Source organism: Citrus clementina, unplaced genomic scaffold (genome assembly GCF_000493195.1).
Source record: "Citrus clementina cultivar Clemenules unplaced genomic scaffold, Citrus_clementina_v1.0 scaffold_7, whole genome shotgun sequence".
Taxonomy (NCBI): Eukaryota; Viridiplantae; Streptophyta; class Magnoliopsida; order Sapindales; family Rutaceae; genus Citrus; species Citrus x clementina.
The window spans coordinates 419,871-438,856 of record NW_006262075.1 but is presented as its reverse complement, the minus strand read 5'-3'; the positions used below and the strand labels follow the sequence as shown (position 1 = coordinate 438,856).

The 18,986-nt window shown below is 32.9% G+C and overlaps 2 protein-coding genes across 2 annotated transcripts; both read right to left on the bottom strand.

The window, feature by feature from the left end:
- Positions 1-2,540: 2,540 nt before the first annotated feature.
- Positions 2,541-3,740, bottom strand: LOC18036637. Its single transcript, XM_024180385.1, has 2 exons — positions 3,155-3,740; positions 2,541-2,692 (listed from the first exon to the last, which is right to left on the bottom strand). The coding sequence occupies exons 1-2, from the start codon at positions 3,735-3,737 to the stop codon at positions 2,541-2,543; spliced, it is 735 nt and encodes a 244-aa protein (XP_024036153.1). The 5' UTR covers positions 3,738-3,740.
- Positions 3,741-15,321: 11,581 nt separating this feature from the next.
- Positions 15,322-16,538, bottom strand: LOC18037279. The gene is made up of 2 exons (XM_024180854.1): positions 15,589-16,538; positions 15,322-15,410 (listed from the first exon to the last, which is right to left on the bottom strand). Exons 1-2 carry the CDS (start codon positions 16,471-16,473, stop codon positions 15,363-15,365), a joined length of 933 nt encoding a protein of 310 aa, XP_024036622.1. The 5' UTR covers positions 16,474-16,538; the 3' UTR covers positions 15,322-15,362.
- Positions 16,539-18,986: the final 2,448 nt, after the last annotated feature.

The window sequence follows — 18,986 nt, the reverse complement described above, 5'->3', positions numbered from 1 at the left end:
CTTAAAAAACAGTAAACAGCATCCGAACGCGATTTGAAATTGTAGGAGGTGTTGTATTTCGACTTAAGTTATCTTATAGGACCAAAAAAAAGGTAATAATACTAAAACTCCAGAGCGCATTTTTTGGGCTGAAATTGCCAAGAACTGTATGCTATAACACACATACTTTGGCCAAATTTCACATTTTTGTGGTGATGTTGGATTTTGAGCGAGTCGTGTAGATATTGGTGAGAATTTACCATAGGAGAAAATGGAACTTGATTACGAGGTCTGAATCTCGTGTTAAGGCCATTTTATTAAATATAAATACACACTAACGGGCGCCAAAACGACCGGGAGAATTCGTCCGATTGTGGCTAAATTCACCCAAGGACCTTTTTACGCCGTAAATATTGTTACCGCTCGAGGAAATGATGAAAACAATGCGGGAGTTCAGAGCCGATTTTCCAGGCCAAAATGATAAAAACCATGTGCTGTGCACACGAATTTCGGCCGAATTTTGCATTTTCGGGGCGACGTGGGATTTTGAGCTAACACCGCAAACAAAAAGGCTTTTAGGTTTGATTTAACGATTGATAAGTCGTAATGTGTGAAAATATTAATTTCACAATAAATACAATGTTTCAAATGTTACTATTCCTTAGTTGACACCTATTTAATTTTATTTTGAAGTCAAAACTTCAAATCTCCTCTTGTGATTGTGCAAGTATAATTTCTTCTAATTTTAGAGTGATATTTATATGTTTCTTTAAAGTATTCCAGTACAAGATAATTTTATGTGCTTAGCAACTTTTGCAAAAGGGTCCAACAAAAATTTCACTATAATGTATATCAAATATAAAAGCAAATTTATGATCAGAATAGTTGACTATTCTGAATATGGCAATGCTTTATTTTTCTTTAAACATGTTCTGAAGTTACAACTATTAATTTGATCATAACTATGTCAATAATCAATATTGTCTCTACATTCAATCTTGAGCAAAAGAGGTGAGATTACCAAGTTTTCTTATTTACCGATTACAACTTGCATGTATGCGGTTACTTCCCCGCTAACAACAAACTCAATGAATTAAAAAAAAATCTCAAAACATCATTCGCAATGAGTATAAACAAGATAAAAATACATAAGATTATGCATAACAATTAGGAAATTTAGTAAGTTAAAACCATTAAATAAGTTCGTTGACATACAGATCCACAATCCAAGCACATATGATCGGAGTTTGAACTCACAGAACTATTATCTTGTTGAGTACAAACTTAATTAACTGATCATAGCACAACCCAATATACAATGGACGACATCATAACAAAAGGGACAATTAACATTTCGGAGTAGACTTGATCTACACAAATTTCTTCCATGAGATCTTGAAGCCATCGTATTAATTCAAGAAAGACCTTTAAGAAAATAGCCCATATTAACCTGTAGTCATCAAGTTCAAAGGCAAATATTAGTTATATTTGAAAAAAAAGGGTGCAAAATCTAGTTTAAGAGGAAGAAAAATTGAAAGAGAAAAATAATTGATAGCTTTATATCACACACCATTTCTTTAAGCATGATTTTACATCAATCTTCTTTTTTATTTTTTTAAATTGTTATATATTACAATTTGAATTATGTTAAGAACATAGATACATACACTTCAAACATCAGCTCAGAAAACTACTAATGCTAATTTTCAAAAAAATATATACCATTACTTTTTTTTTTCTTTTTTTTTTTTACTTCAAATGGAGTGAGCCTCGTGAGGCTCGAATTCATGCCCCTCAGAATATGTTGAGATAATTAACCCAAAGGCGATTTTTTGTTATTCTTTGTAGACTACCTGTTGTTTAATTAGTCTATGCAATTATAGCATATTTCAGGGAATATTGTCAAGCAACATCATTGCTCATGTCAACCGCTACTTAAAATTAATAATTTATGAGGCCGACTCGACTTCAGAAATGATAACAGACGCTGACGGGACTGACACTTCATTATTTGGGACAGACTTCAGACCATCCTCCGAAGAGGTTACATTATACAGTGACTCAACAGACTTGACTAAGACTGGTTCAGATAGAAGACTGAAAGACTTCAGTTGAGGAAGAGAAGATCAATTGCGTGGTGCTTCATCGGCTGGGATGATGGATAGAGGTTCTTTACCATCATAAGTCTACTAATAAATATAATGAAATAATTACCAGGACAAATCAAAATCATATTTATTGGTGTACAAACCAAAATTCTACCCTTCACTAGTATTCAAGTGACATATCTATCATCTTTATTTATATTTATAAGAGATAAAATCTTCCCTACTCAATTATGAGAGGGGAATAGGAGTCCATGCAATAGCAAGGACTCTAACCATTTCCTCAACTTCTGTTGAAAGGATAGGTTAGCACTGGCCTAGGAGGTTAAATCGCTTGTTGAATGTATAAGTATGAAAATGAAAATAGTGATGTAAGGCAGAAAATATGAACAAAATGTCTTAATTACCTTCTTAGTGAGACAAGTCTATCCATTAGGATAAGTTAACTAGTTGGAATTAATCCTGCAGCTCAATCCAGGCAGGAGGTGGCCAGAAAATACGAGAATGGCTTGGAAATTTGGAGAATCGCCATACTTCATAATCATCAAAGTAAAAAACAGCTGAAGTCCAACCAGGGTAAGCATCATCAGAATTAGCGAAGGCTGAATCTGAAAAATAAACACAATTCCTTTTCAATGTTCCAGCAAATTCACCCACTCCAACAGAAAAACAACAGCCCTCACCAACAAAAAATACCCTATTCTCACTTATTAAATCAAAATCAACCCACATATTGTTCTCTTCATCAAGCTTCAACAGCTGAAAACGAGTTGGGTGAAGCTTAAGATAAGGCTTATTGTCACGACAAAGGTACATGCGAATCCAACACTTAACAAGTAAATATAAATGCTTATCAGATTTCACCAAGTAATTCAACCCATCACTCAAACCTCTCAGTGGATCCGGAGTGGCAGCAAACATAACAGTCAAAGTCTTACAATCAACATATAATGTAACGCCACAGCGATTAGTAACATAAAATTTCTTTTTATAATAAATAATGTCTTCAAATGAATTCTCCATACAGTTATTACCTAAATCTAAACGAATGCTTGTCCAATTTATGTCACCTTTTCTCCAAACTGACACTTTCCCACTGTCATGCATGGCCATAATTTCAAAGTCTTCAGAAACAACAACTTTTTCAATTAAAAAACAAGTTTCGTCGACTTTGTTTTCATCTTTATCTACAACCTCGAGCTCATAATCTTGAGCCAGTTCCTTTACCTCATAATCAAGCATATTCAAACACTTGGGTAACTTCAACTTGTCGGAGGCATTTTCAAACCCAAAACGAGACAGAGGGTCCATGAGTCTGACTTGACCAGAATTTGACTCTTTAACTTTAATGAACCAGCAAGTTGTTGCACTTGCACTTGCATCTTCACTTCGAGGACGGATTGCGAAGACTTTTGACTCAATGAGTGAGTAATGAAAATGGTTATTGTCAGAGGAAGAGGAAGAGGCAAAAGGGAGGGGAATGTTGAGAGATTGGCGTTCAAGTAAGGTGTTTGGGAGGGGAGGGATTAACGGTTGAAATTTTCTACAGGAGGCTCGCAACCGAAGAGCGTTACTTTGTGTTTCAAGTTTTTCGATTATCGATGAGAGCAGGACATCTGGCAAATCACATAACTTGGTTTTTGATTTCTTCATGGCTACCACTACCTCTAAACACAAGAAGAAGAAGAAGAAGAATAGATATAAGTTTGATTTATTAAACAATCATTGTTTTACATGGATATTCGAGGAAGAGATTAACAGTGATTTTAGTCTTGTGAGTTGTGATGTTGATTGTTCAAGGAAATATTTAATGATTTAAAATGGATCTAGCCTAACTAGAATGGTCATGATGTGTCAATTTATGTCCTTGATCGTCCAATAAATTATAAATACGGAAGAAAAAGGACAAATTCTTAGGTAGTTAGCAGGTTAATTAAGCGTCTAATTAAGTATATATTTCTCGTCAACTTGGTTGTTAACATCAAAATTCAAAACTAAATATTAACCATTCATTAATTTAAGAAAGACTAAGACAGAAAAAACATTAGGAGAAGAGAATTGGTGAAAAACCATTCTACACCATTTTTATAAATTACTTTCCCAAATTTAAAAATTGAAAAAAAACTATATTTGCTGGATCATTTTCATAAAACTAAATATACCTTACTGATTAAACAAGGCTGCATTCTGGTAAAAAATAAAAAATAAATAAATAAACAAAACAAAAAGGAAAGTGTTGGAAAAATAGCTATGGACACTCTTTTAGTAACTCGCTAGCTAATGTAACGTTTAATTTGAAAGAGAAGTCGAATCCACAACCACAATACATTGTCTTATTAGCTAATTAATGATAGTTGTGGTTATAATTGAACTAATGACATTAGTGTTCATTTTTAGCATAGATGAAGAACTTGCAGCCATGTTTATAGTTATTTACAGGCATGATTGCATTTAGCACCTCATTAGAAACTTTAGAACACAGGTACTAGTGGTCCTGCAGTTGCTTGTAGGTAGTCTATCTGTAATTCCTGCAATTCTGTAGTCATTCAAAGTCACTGATTGGTGGAGTACATGAATATGACATGAAGAAACTTCAAAGTGATCAGAGGAGCCATGTGAAGGAGTGCTACGTTTCGGATGGCCATTAAAATTCTAGTACAATTTTCTGACTATCAACTTCCCCTTGCGTGAAAAGATGATAAAGATGAGATGGCACAACAACTTGTGCATAGTAGTCTTGGTACAATGTTATTTGTCTCGTATAGATATGGTTGCTTCCTCGGGGGAAACTCTGTTAATATTCCAACAAAACTGTCGCCATTTGGCCCCTTTTCTTCAGACAATTCTAGTGATAATTTTTGCTTATTAATTACTTCATTTTCCACACGTTTTTCAGGCTTCTTCTTGTGCACTTTAGATATATTTTTTTTTCAAGCTGTATAATTAACTTGGGTTAGTTAACAGATTAATCAAGCAGATGACACTGGGGTCCTTAATAGGAAGGTGCCCTGTACGCTGCAGCTCAAGCTAGCTCATGCGGGCCAATTCAGATATCAAAACCGCACAGCTACTCTAAGTACGTGGTTGGATTAGGACGAGGATCATCAGAACCCAAACATGTCTCTGTCTTTGGGTAAATGGATGCAGCATTGGGTGTTTTATGCTAAACGGTATCCTTATGAATTATGATGTGCAACTTCCTTTGTCACAAGTGATTTTGAATTACGGAAAGCAGTTCGTGATAACCCTTTCTCTGAAATAATAATATATATTCCATAAGAATAATTATTTCAAGATAATATTTTACATTATAACGGATAAGTTCATGTTATTTTGTTAATGAATCTAAAAAACAAGTTCTATTAAGCCTTCCGATCATAGTGCACCAATATGTTATCAACAATTAATCACATGATTAGTCATCACAAGTTAATGCTTTGATTGGTAAGATGTTACAATGTAAAGTACATGTGGAAATGAATAATAATAACAAATATATTATTTCGATAGAGCTATTACAATACAACTAATTAATTAATTACGTGTTTTCTCAACAACACAAAAAAAAAAGGACTTAAATTGATTTTTGTTGCTTACCTTCTTCAGAATTTGAATTCGTGTGATCATTTGGAAAAAAAAAAATTACTATTGGGGTTTTCTATAATCAATCATACTAATTAATAACCATAACTTTCAACCAAATACAGGAATTATACTAATCTAAATATACAATGATATTGCTTCATTTTTCAATCAAATATGACTCTTTTATTGCATGTGGATTTTTTTTTTAATAATTGAGTAATTATTTTTAAAGAATTCAATTCTTTAGTTACTTTAATTATCGAAGGTACCTTCATATATAATTTATGTATGATTGTATTAAAGATTAATTTATGCGCAAGATGTTATGCTAGCAACTGGCGAATTTTTTCAAAGGAGATGAAAAAAAAAAGATATAATTGTACGCATCAAACACGGAGTACAGACGGATTTAAGAGATGCACATAAAATTATGAACGAGAACAAGGAGAATTAACATTACAAACATTAAGTTAATTAATCATCCATAATACAATAAGAAATTAAGACGCAAGATCTTGATGCAAACAGAAATGAAAATATCCCCAACATGTTAAAAAATCAAAATATAAACGAAAGGAAGCAACAATAGTACACATAATAATTAATTAGGACATAAAGATCCAGCACTCGCAGCAGCTAGCAGGCGTGATCTCCACAAGCCTCTTCAATAAGATCATCTTCAAAAGAAAAAAGCACCCATGACCCGAACTGCAATCATGAAGTTGAAAGGCCAAATAAATGATTTTGAATAATAAAGAAAACGAAATTAATTTTTATTAAAAAACTGACGATCATGAAAATCTACACCAGTCAAGCCGCTGGTGGCGAAGAGATGGGATGGGAGCCGGTGGCTGGCAAAACTGAGAGATAGTTAACACTAAAATCATGAATGTTAAAAATCCCACTGCGTCCACCTGGATAAGCACGAGCACAATCGACTCGAGGCACCACACCATCAACAAAAATAGCCCTATCTTCAAACCTATCATAGGTCGCTACCCACTGACCAATAGTCCCATTCCTATTCTCTTGATTCAGCTTAAAAGTACCTAATCGAACGGGGTAAATTCTATCATCAGAGTTATCCATGAAACTAGTAAAAGTGTACACATCCAACCAGTACTTAGAAACCCAAATCAAATGGTTCTCTAACTTGAGGAAGTTCAACAGGTGCCCAGAACTCAATGCACTTTTCTAACTAGTGACCCGTGAAACGTCTAAACTCTTACAATCAACAGTAATTGTGACAGACACCATGGCCGTCAATGGCATAAAAAAGCAACATCTTGAAACTTATCATAACCAACAAGATCAGATAAATGATTACTCAATTATTAAAACAACAATCCACATGTTCTGACGACCATGAAGTTCAACAAGTGCCCAGAACTCAATGCGTTGTTGTAAGTAGTAGCCCGTGAAACGTCTAAATCTTACAATCAGCAGTAATTGTGACACCATGGCCGTCAATGGCAAGTAAAAAAAAAATCTTGAAATTTATCATAACCAACAAGATCAGATAAAAATCCACATGTTCAATTTATTTGTCAACAAAAGACTCATATTTGATTGACAAATAAAGCATCATTGTATATTTAGATTATTATAGTTCCCTTGTTTGGAGACGATTAGGTTAGAGTTCTGTTATTTAATTATTTAATAGGATGAGCCGATGACGAGGGTCAGGATCAGTGCTTCTACCAATTTTCTTTTTCTAATACAAAATTCTTAAATCCTACAAGGAAAAAAATATATATAATATTTTGTCTTTTTAAGCGAATTTTCATCCGTGATCAATATTCCAATGCAGCGATAAGAAAGAACCAAGAAAACTAATTCAGCATCTCGTACAATTAATTAATAAATAATGATGATAGAGTTATAAATTCTTCTATAAATTTATTTTCTACAAAATGATGTGGCGTAAATTCATTGGTTGAATAAAACTAAAATAATAAACATAAATCATGTGGGCTAAAATTTATTTAATCCAATAAGTTGAATTATATGACATTAGTTTATACAAAATAAGTCTATATAAGAGTTTGTAACTCTATCTTCACTCGTTAAAAATACATTCTTAGTAATAATAGCGAGGAAAAACAGGATGTGGTTAGATAGTGAACTCAACCAGAATTTGTTGAAGAAATCTTTATCTTTTTCTTTTTTTATAAAAAAAATCTCAAAATCTTTCTGTTTTACAACACCAAACATTTTCTATAAAAAATTATGAAAATTTTAATTATCTACAAAGTTAGAATCATGTAATTCGCTCCAATTCACTTTTTATCATGTAGATCAAAGCAATCAACTTTCTATCATATACAAAGTCAGAGAGTTGATTGCTTTGACCTATATAATAAAAAGTACATCGGACAAAATTGTAGCACGATTATCTATTATCTACAGCGATATAATCATAACGTGGGAATTATTATGGACTTGCCTGGAGGGTTGTTTTGAGCAAAATATTTATCCATGAGAAGCACAAGAAAAAAAAAAAAAGTGTCTATTTCAATTTTATTAAATGATTAGAAGAATCGTATTCGTTAATATTGTAAAGAGCACTACTATTTGAACGGTAGTAAAATAATATGAAAAAAAAAAGGGATAGGGTTCATACTACTGAAAAACTGTAGCAGACAAAATGATAACATTATCATTTTTATTTTCTTATTGTCTTACTGTTATTCAAATAGCATTTTCCTATTGCTTGAAATTAGATAAGAACTAATAAGAAGCCAACAATAGGTGGAGAAACTTGCATAAATACGGTGGCTTTACCCTCGTGGGATCTACAATATATCTCACTAAATTTTTAAATATAAAATTTTATGAGTTTCGCAATGAAATTCAATGGTCTTACTTTAAGCTTCACAGCTTTACCACATAGTACAATTAACATCAGATAAGCTCACCGCCCTACTCTCTCCTCAAGTTTTTCTCCAACAATATAGTGTATTCGCAAATAATTTCACACTAATGCCACTGAAAAAATATATACGAAAAAAATGGAACACTACCAAGTACAAAATGCGAAGCAGAGACGATGGTTGATGGGCCACAACAATTCTTGGCGTTACAAAGTGATACGGTGGGCCGTTGGGGTGGGATAAGATTTCCTTTGCAGTCGAAGACAGATGCAGGCAGCTAGCTGGCTGTGACTGTGTTATCATTCAAAGTTGCAGAGGTTGTAGCGTATAAGACGGGAAGCGACTCCAGAGGATCCATGTGGGAACTGATTGCGTTTGAAATCTTATTGAATGTTCGTACATTTGTTTCAGACACTGAACTTTCATTCTGGTAGGAATTTGCAAAAGATCTGGGGCTAGGGTTTTGTCCTGTAGCTACAGCGCGCCAGTGTCTTTTACCATAAGCTTTGTCGCCTTTTTTGTGGACCGAGACCGACTGTGGCTGAGGTTCTCTCTCTGCGTTGCTCAACTCTCCAGTAATGGGTCATTGGGCGAAAATTAATTGAGAAACTAGATGAGATTAACAAGATGAATCAAAGCTTCAAAACTGATAAGAAATCAAATGCCTCGTATTGTCATCATGGAAATTGACAGGAAGCAGGATTCCAGCTAGTTTATGAGGAAGCCATTACCATCTTGACACTTGATACGTTGAAGCGATTTTGGTGATTGGTTGGCATTATTGATGATTAGAGTCGAGAGAGTAAATGCAATGGTTCAATTTTATTCCATACGGTCAATTTCATCATTATTATTGGGCACTGTGCTCTCAGCTGGTGATTACTGATTCGTTCGCAGGAAGAGAGATGCTGTTAGCACTGTAAATCGCAAAAAAACTAATGGTGCGTTTGTATTTTGAACTAGGGAATAATAGAAATGATGGATAATACTTGTTAAAATAGAAATGATGAAAATAGAAATAAAATATGTGAATTTCACATATTTTTAAAATTAAGAAATAAAAATTTAATTTTTATAGGGAGTTGGAAATTAAATTTTTATTTCTTAAACTTTTTATTTTACCATCACATAAATTTTAAAAATCTATTTTTTTCTCAATTAAAATAAATTATTATTATTATTATTATTATTATTATTATTATTATTGTTGTTGTTGTTGTTGTTGTTGTTTTTTGAATAATAATAATCACAATTATATAATAAATAATGAAAATAATCAATTAAAGTCATTTAATTAACTTCTACCAAATAATTTTTATTCCAAGACAAAGTAAACACATCAATGATAATACCGTTCATTCTGATTCCTATTACTATAACTAAAGTAAACAATTTATTATAATTCTCATTCTCCATTGCGATTCCAGTCAATTCCAATTCTAGCAGTCCATTTCAATTACTGATTAGTAGATGCACGATGAAGATAAAGTATTCTCTTCATTAAATCATTCTAATGGGTAAAAAGAAATGGCAATCCTAAGTACATAATTTAGTGGAATTGTGGTACTTACACAACCAATAAAAGTAAATATAAGGTAAAAATAAGTAACTTGTAAATAAACGAATTAGATGAGGCGAATGTCTTATTTTTATCTTTCGTTTATTGATTGTCAATTACTCTATATATATATATATTGAGAGACCATAAAAAATTTCAGCAATCGCTGCTATTTGCTTAATCCTTTAAATTGAAGATATATTTATTTATACCATTAAATGTTTGATGGGTTCAAAGGCAATGAAAGGCCTCATATTCATAACAAAGTTATTGATTTTATGTCTTCTCATTTGTTTCACCAGTTTTCTTTCTTTTCTAAACCTCTTTCTATTGTAACAAATAAGGTGTTATTCTATTCTACTGTGAATTTTATTAACTTCACATTAATAAAAATGAGTAATAAGTAAGTAGATTAAATGGGACTAATATCTTATTTTTAATCATTATAAGTTACAATAAATATAACTCTAATAAATATAACTCTAAGAATAATGACATGAATCTTTTGTTTTGAAGCACAAGATAAGAAGGGAACTTCGTCCCATTGATCACTCATCAAAGGCATGTGGGTGGGGGCTTGCGTTTCGATCACACATTGGCAATCTGGTACAATATTCTGGCTTAAAATTTTTCATTTCATGGAAAAGAAAAAACATATGTGATGGCTCGGTCGTTAGGACATACTAGCTATTATTAGCTAGCCTAATGTCTTGGGATGAGTTTTCTTGCAGCAACTCCATGCGGCATTTAGCAACTTCACTTAGATAATTTCTAGCACAAAAATTGTTTAGTAAGCATTTCGATCTTCTCAAACTAGTTAAGCAAGAATGCTTGCGACAATGTTAGAAAAAAGAAAGAGTAATATGGCAAAATATAATTTTATTACTCACAAAAGAATAAATACAAGAGAGCGTTTTTACAAGAGCTTGAAAGCTTATTTGTGTGGTGTGTTGTGTGTGCTGGTGTGTGTTGGCGTGGTGAGCAAAATGGAGGGTGATGGGCTATTTATAGTGTATAGAGATCACCATGCAAGTTGGCAACTTACCTAAAAATCTAGCTAGGGACTAAAGTGCAAAGGTTTAGAAATTTCTTGGTTATTTACAATTCTAGAATTTGGGCCATGCTTGGTTAGTTGCTAAGCGCACCACAAAAGGCTAGTTGTGTAAGGTGTGAGTGCATTCCGCTGTTGAGTGGAGCACAGTCCGCTGCTAAGCGCATCCCGCCTTTAGGCAAACTTTTACTAAGCGTACCCGTGCATATGAATTTAGCCTCCGTTGGTAGCGAATTTAGCCACCGTTGGTAGCAAATTTGAGCAGCTTGTGACATTAAGCCCTAGCCTTAGTCTTTATTGGCTTCTTTTGTGCATAAACCTAATGTTTAGTATGTATCATTAGATTGAATTAATTATTAAGATTGAATTGGATTAAGTTGGATAGGATTAAACTGGATTATATTATATAGTCTTATGTTTGGTACAATACCAGATTAGACTAAATTAAATTATATTTAGATAATATTAAATCATATTTAAATTGATATTTAAATATAAATATCAATTATTCATGAAATTTTATAATCATAATTAAAATAATTTTAAAAAATTAAATATACTGTAAATAATTTATTGCGTAGTCATAATATAATAATAAAAAAATATATAAAACAATGTAAATATTTAATTAATTTTTATCAAATATTTAAAAATATTATATAAAATCAATTAATAATGGTATTATTAATTTGCATGATTACGTTTAATATTAAATTAGTGATTATTAAATATAGTACAGACAAATAATGCAATAAATTATTAAATGGTTGATTTTATTGATAAATTATTAAATATACAAGTAATGAAAACTTAATCTCAAAAGTTAGTAGACATAAAAGTACTAAATTATTATAATAAGATAATATTGTAAAAATAAGTTAAAAGGAACAAAAGATAATGGCAAGAGTGTCAATAATTTAATGGTAGGGATGGTTTGTGGTATTTTTAAAAATATAGGGACTAAATGGACACTAACTTTAAAATATAGGGACTAAACGAGTTTTTACCCAATCTCATACGATCATGTATTCATGGGTGGAAAGTTTCATCTTCAACGGGAATTTGCAACGAATGACTTTACCGCTGATTAAAGTCTAATTAAGCAATGTAAATGGTGATTGGTGAAGAAGACATGGAATATAATACGCATTGTGAGTTAGACATGAAATTGTCTCGTTTTTTAGCCTTTGCGAGTGATTATAATTATACTTGTAGGGACCCTTTTTGTAGCCTTTGTGAGCGATTATAATAATACTTGTCTCGTTTTGTAGCCTCTTTGAGCGATTATAAAAATACTTGTAGGGACTTTTTTAATCTTTTTGTCTGCTTAATGTCTTCATTTATGCATATGAAAATAATCTAGTGATGTTCAATCAGCTATCCATTCATTACATGGCCCCACACTTAAAGTTCTCTCTTGTATTTGAGTCTCTCAAAGAAAAGGAAAGTTGAATTGTAAATGACATGCTAGTTGCGGTATATTATTGTAAAAATCCTCTTCAAAAAGGGAAAAAATTGTAAAATCATAAAATGATATATTGCTAATAAACTTTAAGCATGGACTTTTCTAAGTGAAATTTAACAGTATGAAAATAATGTTTGATAAAAAAAAAAAAACATACGCATCCTCAATATACTCCTCATAAAACCAAGTATGAAATAAAAATGTACTTTAACCCCGAAAGTAAGTTGTGACATTTGTACAGTTATAAAATTTATTTACACGTAGCATGGTACCTATATTAGTCTGATGGATTCATTGAATAACATTTTCTTATTCGCTTAATTTTGAAAGAGAAATAACATATAATTAATTGGGACTTAAAATGTATAATCAAGCGGTATATGTAGTTAATTTATGAGAAATACATTGTACATAAATTACAGTATATTAGCAAAGCACAGAGCCAAAGAGGCACGCTAGTTATTATTAATATTTTTTTTAAGTTTTTTTTATTACATGAGGCTATTGCTCAAACTACAACTCATATTACATGAGACTATAACTGATATTTACAAATCAGACTATTATTGGGACCAACTTACATCAATGCTAATGGAGCGCTGCCCAAATTTTAACCCTCACAAATATTCGAGGGATGTTTACTCCTCACACTTGGGTAAGGGAAAAGACTGCCTTCACTCAAATTTAATTGAGCAAGGAAAAACCTCACAATGTATTTGTGGGGGTTCGAACTGCTGCCCTCCAACTTGGAGGGCAGCAGCCCTGACCATGGCTATATTTTTTTTAAGTTAGGGTGTGGGTAAAGCTCCAATTGTGCTGCTATTTGGCTAAATGATAATAGTAAAAAAATCTATAATTGATTATTTGCATCCTTACCTATTCCAATATTTGAACTTAATTGATTAGCAAAAGAAAACTACTTAAAAATCATTAGAGCGAGCCTTAAGGCAGATGAGCTAGTTTGTTGATATTAAAATCTACAATATTATTTTATAGGGAGTTGTTCTAGTATATAATCTAGTATACAGTACTTGTTCTAGTATGCAATACACTGTCATTTATATGCGTATAGAATCAAGGAAAATTATTCCTTAATAGAATAAGAGATTGACATGTCAACTGTTATAGAGGTGGATATCTCACTGTGCTTCGGGGTAGAGATCTTTGCATTTACTTAGAATAGATTTCTGAGTTATACTTGGTAGATCTTTTAATTGTAATGTAAGTATATAATTTTAGACTCCTAATAGACCTTAGATAGTAAATATCTATAGATTGTAACCCACTAAAAAAAATACTATTAATCACCTTTGAACAATTGAAACAACAAAAAAAAGAGATAGCCATTATCTACTCTAGCAAACGTGATGGTTAATGGGAGATTCTTTGCAAGGTCATGGCAAATCCATGAAAACACAAAAGTAAACATACACTTGAAACATTTATCCAGACTTCAGTTGGTTAAAAATCTGATAAATTTTCATAAAAATGACTGTCAAGCCCGGTCAAATTTCCTACCAAATAAGGGAATTAATTTTCCTTGTAACCTCTTTTCTTTCACCTATATATTTGCTTCCCTAGTCTCTTTTCCTTTCTAAGTTATTTGACTTTACTTTGTGTGTGTAATTTATACAAAACAATATCAGAAGTGAAGAAAAGGCAGGAAATGTTAAAATTTTAAAGCTTGGGAAAATGCCAGCTTATATAATTAAGGACATAACTGGTTTGGCAAATTACACTATTCTACCTGCCTTATTGCTATGCAAATTCTGTCAATTTATATATATCACACATTAGACTATCATCCGATTAATTAAAATTTCGGGTGAAATCACTTCAATGAGATTTAATTCTGTTTGTCAAAGTTATAGAATTTCATCATTCAACTATATTGATGAGAGATATGCAATTTGGCTTGAAATATTTTGCGACATCATTTCAAAAGAGTAGAATTATTGATCTGTTATACATGACATATGAAAAATAGCATACATAAAATTGAAGATTTCATTGAGATTATATCAGCTGGAGAATATTATTAAAACAAGAGTAATGATACATTTACAAAATATGTATATGAAGTTTGTAATCTAAATGTTATGCCACATAGTATCCTAAGTATACAAAATAATCTTTATAAAATATGATTCATTTCAAACGTCATTTTAAACTATTTACATTTGGATTTAAAAAACACTACGAATTACAACAGAAAATAGACATTTGCAACATCTTATTTCACATTATTATAACTGATCACTTATTCTACATGATAAGCCATCTACTATTATTATATATTAATTACAGAGTCTACCAGAGTGTTAAAGTGCATAAATTTTTGTTGCATATGTATTTTATGTTGCCAATACTGCCAACTTCAGATGTGAACCGATCACCTCGAAACGAGTACCAGCTAGCACCGCAGCTATTTCACCAAAGGCTAATTTGAATCTGCATACAAAAGCAAATTAAAAGTAAATCTTTTACTCGACCGAAGATACATGTGCACATTGTTGCCTTATGAACTCGTACACTCTTCATCTTCAATTCTTGATCCCTAAAACAACAAAATTTCAAATTATCACAAGTATGAATATTAAAAAACCTAAGTTATAAAGCCAAATAATTGAGGCATAACAATAAGTAAATTAAATAACACTTACATTAGTATTCAACCAAGATGGAGGTGGCCAAAAATTTTTGGAATAAATTGGAAAATTTGAGAGCGGTGCGACGGTACCATCTTTCAAGTCATAGACTCCAGTGCACCATCCGGGGTACTTGTTATCATAATCTTTAATGAACAAAGTATCGATTAAGTAGACACAATTTTCTCTAAAGGCAGGAAATTCTTTAGTTGAAATGGAATAGGAACAAGCATTGTCCACAAAAAAACTAGTGTCCTTCAATCCATTAACAACATGTACCCACTGATTAATTTCTTCATCAAGCTTAAAGACATCAACACGTACCGGGTACAGATAACGTTCAGATTCCTCCTCGTCCTCGAAGTTAATCTCGACGTTGTCGTGACAATATATCTGCTTAAAAACTAAAAACAAATCCTGAAATGACTTTACCAAATGCTTGATCCCAGTGCCATTGAACTTGGGATTCGGAGCCACAATTTCGTTGACCTCGAAAGACTTTGGCTCTACGGCTATAGTGAGGCCTGTCTGGTTCAAAGCGTAGAATTTGCCTTTGTGAAAAGCAATGTCTTCAACGTAAACTCTACCATCACCAATGGGTATCTGAGTCCAATTCGGGTCGTTCTTGCGCCAAATGCCGAGTTTCTTCATTGAATATATAGCCATGATTGTGAAACTATCATCTTCGAAACAAGGTGAAACGACCACTTTCTGAACAAAATAAGCATTACGGCCTTTACAGTCATCATGATCACTAGCTAATCCAAGACCATAGGACTGGGCTATTTCGGTAACGCGATAATCCAGAAGGTTTAAAGAGTTGGGTAAGCTATTGTTAGGCAAGTTTCGGAAAAGAGCTCCAGTGAGCGGATCCTTGACTCGAACTCTTCCCGAATTCAACTCCTCAACATTAACCAACCACATGCACGTGCAGCCTGCAACTGCAGGTGTGTTATAAATTGGTCGAATGATGTAAAGAGTTGACTGTGTGAGTGAAAGAAGGCTCGAATCACAAACCGCGCTACTGACAGGAGATGGGATGTTGAGAGTTGAGTTTGGAGACACGGGCCTTTGAGGAAAAGGGACTAAGTAACGAAGCCTGTTACAAGTGGCTCTTAGGACAAGGATTTCGTTTCTTGTGAGGCGTTTTGTGATCGATACTCGTAAATCTTTTGGTAGTTTTATCCAATAGTGAGTGGTTTTGTCCATGGCAGGGAAACAAGTTATTAACTCTCGGCCTTAGAGCGTAAAAGGAGAGGAAGAAGAATGGTTCAGATGAGTTTTAATTGAGAGTGAAATTAATTGGACTTATTTGAGATTTATAAAGCAATTGCTCGCGTATTTTCTTTTTCTCTCTCTTTTAACTATTGAGATTTATTATCAAAAGTAACGTTACACTTACAAAGTCAAATTAAGTTAATTTGTATGTACAAGTGGCAATAAGATGAATACATAAGGAATCACTTAACATACATGACAATTTGTTATGTATTCCAACTATTTTATATAGCTGATATGGGTGCTGAACAAAGATGTTTAACTAAGGTTGCTTTAGAAAAATTTGGATGAAATGTTTGTGCCCTTGTTCGAGGCGGGTTAAAGGCTATTCTCATTTAAAGAGAGGTGCCAGCGAGAATTTAAGTCCAGATCTTCTGAGAGCAAACTGTGGATATCACCATTCCGCCAACTACTCTTGGGCAAACTAGAAGGGCACTTTTTGTTTAAATCAAAAAAAAAAAAAAATTGATTAGATTAAGAATATGGAAAGTGGGCGTAGGAAAGCACTTTGTTAGGATGATGGAGTGAATCTTTTCAAGTCTAAAAGCTAATGATGGTAATGAAGTCATACTAGGTTGTAGATTTCATTGAGTATGGTGAAGAAGAAAGTTTAAAAGTGTGTGGGTGAGAAGCTGCCGATAGTCCATTGGACATTTGATAGCATTCACTGTGTGAAATTCCAATTTCAAAGGGAAAATTTAAAAACAATTGATTTGAAAGAAGACTAATGGCAATTACATGGTGAAGAAAGAGGTGGAATACATGATAGTGGGCATAGGACATGAAACTGTCTCATACGGAAGCAGCCTTGGTGAGAAAGTGATGATAATAATTGAAGTAGGGGCCTTTCGCTCTTGTCCGCTAATGTCTTCATTTTGTGCATGTGAATTTGATTCTAGTGATGTTCTATCATGCTTTGTCCACCCATCTTGTCCCTTCATGCTCAAATTTTCTCTCTCGTATTTGAGTTTCTTAACTGAGAATAAGGTCTGGGTGATCATGGCGTGTTTATGACGCAGGATTGCACAAGATTCAATTAGGTTAATTTTTTTAAATTCTTGATCATGATTCTATTCTGCGGTTACATATTGTTTGGGCCATATATACAGTAGCTTTTAAAGTTTAATCTGGCTAATTGATCAAAATCTTAAGCGAAACGCTTTTAACCCACTAATTAGTTTCTCGGGTTGTATATTAATTGATTGGCTAACTAATGTGCATCCTAATGAGCTAGCTGCAACTGCAAGGCTTGTCGGAATTGAAAAGAGGTAGATAGGATTAATGTTTGCGAAAAGCACACAAATATACTTGAGAATAATATGTGCATAAAAAAATGACATAAAAAATAGCATATGATCACTAGAACACAAAAAAAAAATTAAATGAGGGTTATGGGATATGCTTATGAAGCGATTTTCTCAAATTACTACAAGGGTAAGATTGGTCTAACTGGAGTTATTAACAACTATAAAAGCATGTTGTGGTGAAGTCGCATATCCTACGCTGTAGATGCGAGAGTGACTATATGAGAATGTGTTGAAAGTTGATTGAAAATTTGGTACCACTCATCGAGTCATTCAATTTCAATGGGAAAAATTGCTACATTTTTTTTTTCTTTTTCGAATATAATTGCTACACACTTGATTTCAAAGAGATGGAATTTAATAATGGGAACACATGGGACATTATTGATTCAATTGTTTCGTATATATATGAAAGCCTTTATATTCATGGATGCGCCTTTCTATCAATTGTCCGCTAATGACTTCATTTACTCTTGTGAAACCGTAGCTAGTGATGTTCCATCATGCTTTGTCCACTCATGGTCAGACCTCTCCCTTGAATTTGACTCTCTTAAAAGATAGTAAAAGCTTGGGATATGGACAGATTGTACGCCAATTACAGATTATGTTGGCTTTTAGAGATTGGAATAACATGACTTGTGGGGGACGATCAAAGAAGATAGTGTGCTCCCCCTTTTTTGAGTTTGGAATTTGTTTTACATAATCTTTCTTTTTTTTCCTTTTTTTTTGTTGAAAAATCAATTACATGACACTTCAAGAAGATTTTCATGTAATACTCTGACATTTTAATATCAATTATAATATCTATATGGAGGAGAAGTCTATCTTACAGATTCTGTAACATACATCCCCCACTCCATGCACTCCACGTGTCCCACCATGTGAAAACAAAGCAAGCAAATGGCACCACTGGGGGCTGGTTAACCGGGTCTGTATGTTACAGAATCTGTACCGTAGCTAGCTCTATAGAATTCAGTCTAATCTTGTAAGGTGTGCCAAATACTGAAAACCTTTTTGGTACTTTGTGCATACTCTTTTTTTGTTACATACACTTCTTAAACAACCATGTAATAAGAACAATGGGTAATAAGAATCTAACTTGTAATGTAGCTAGTTTCGGTCATTAAGATAGAGGGCCAG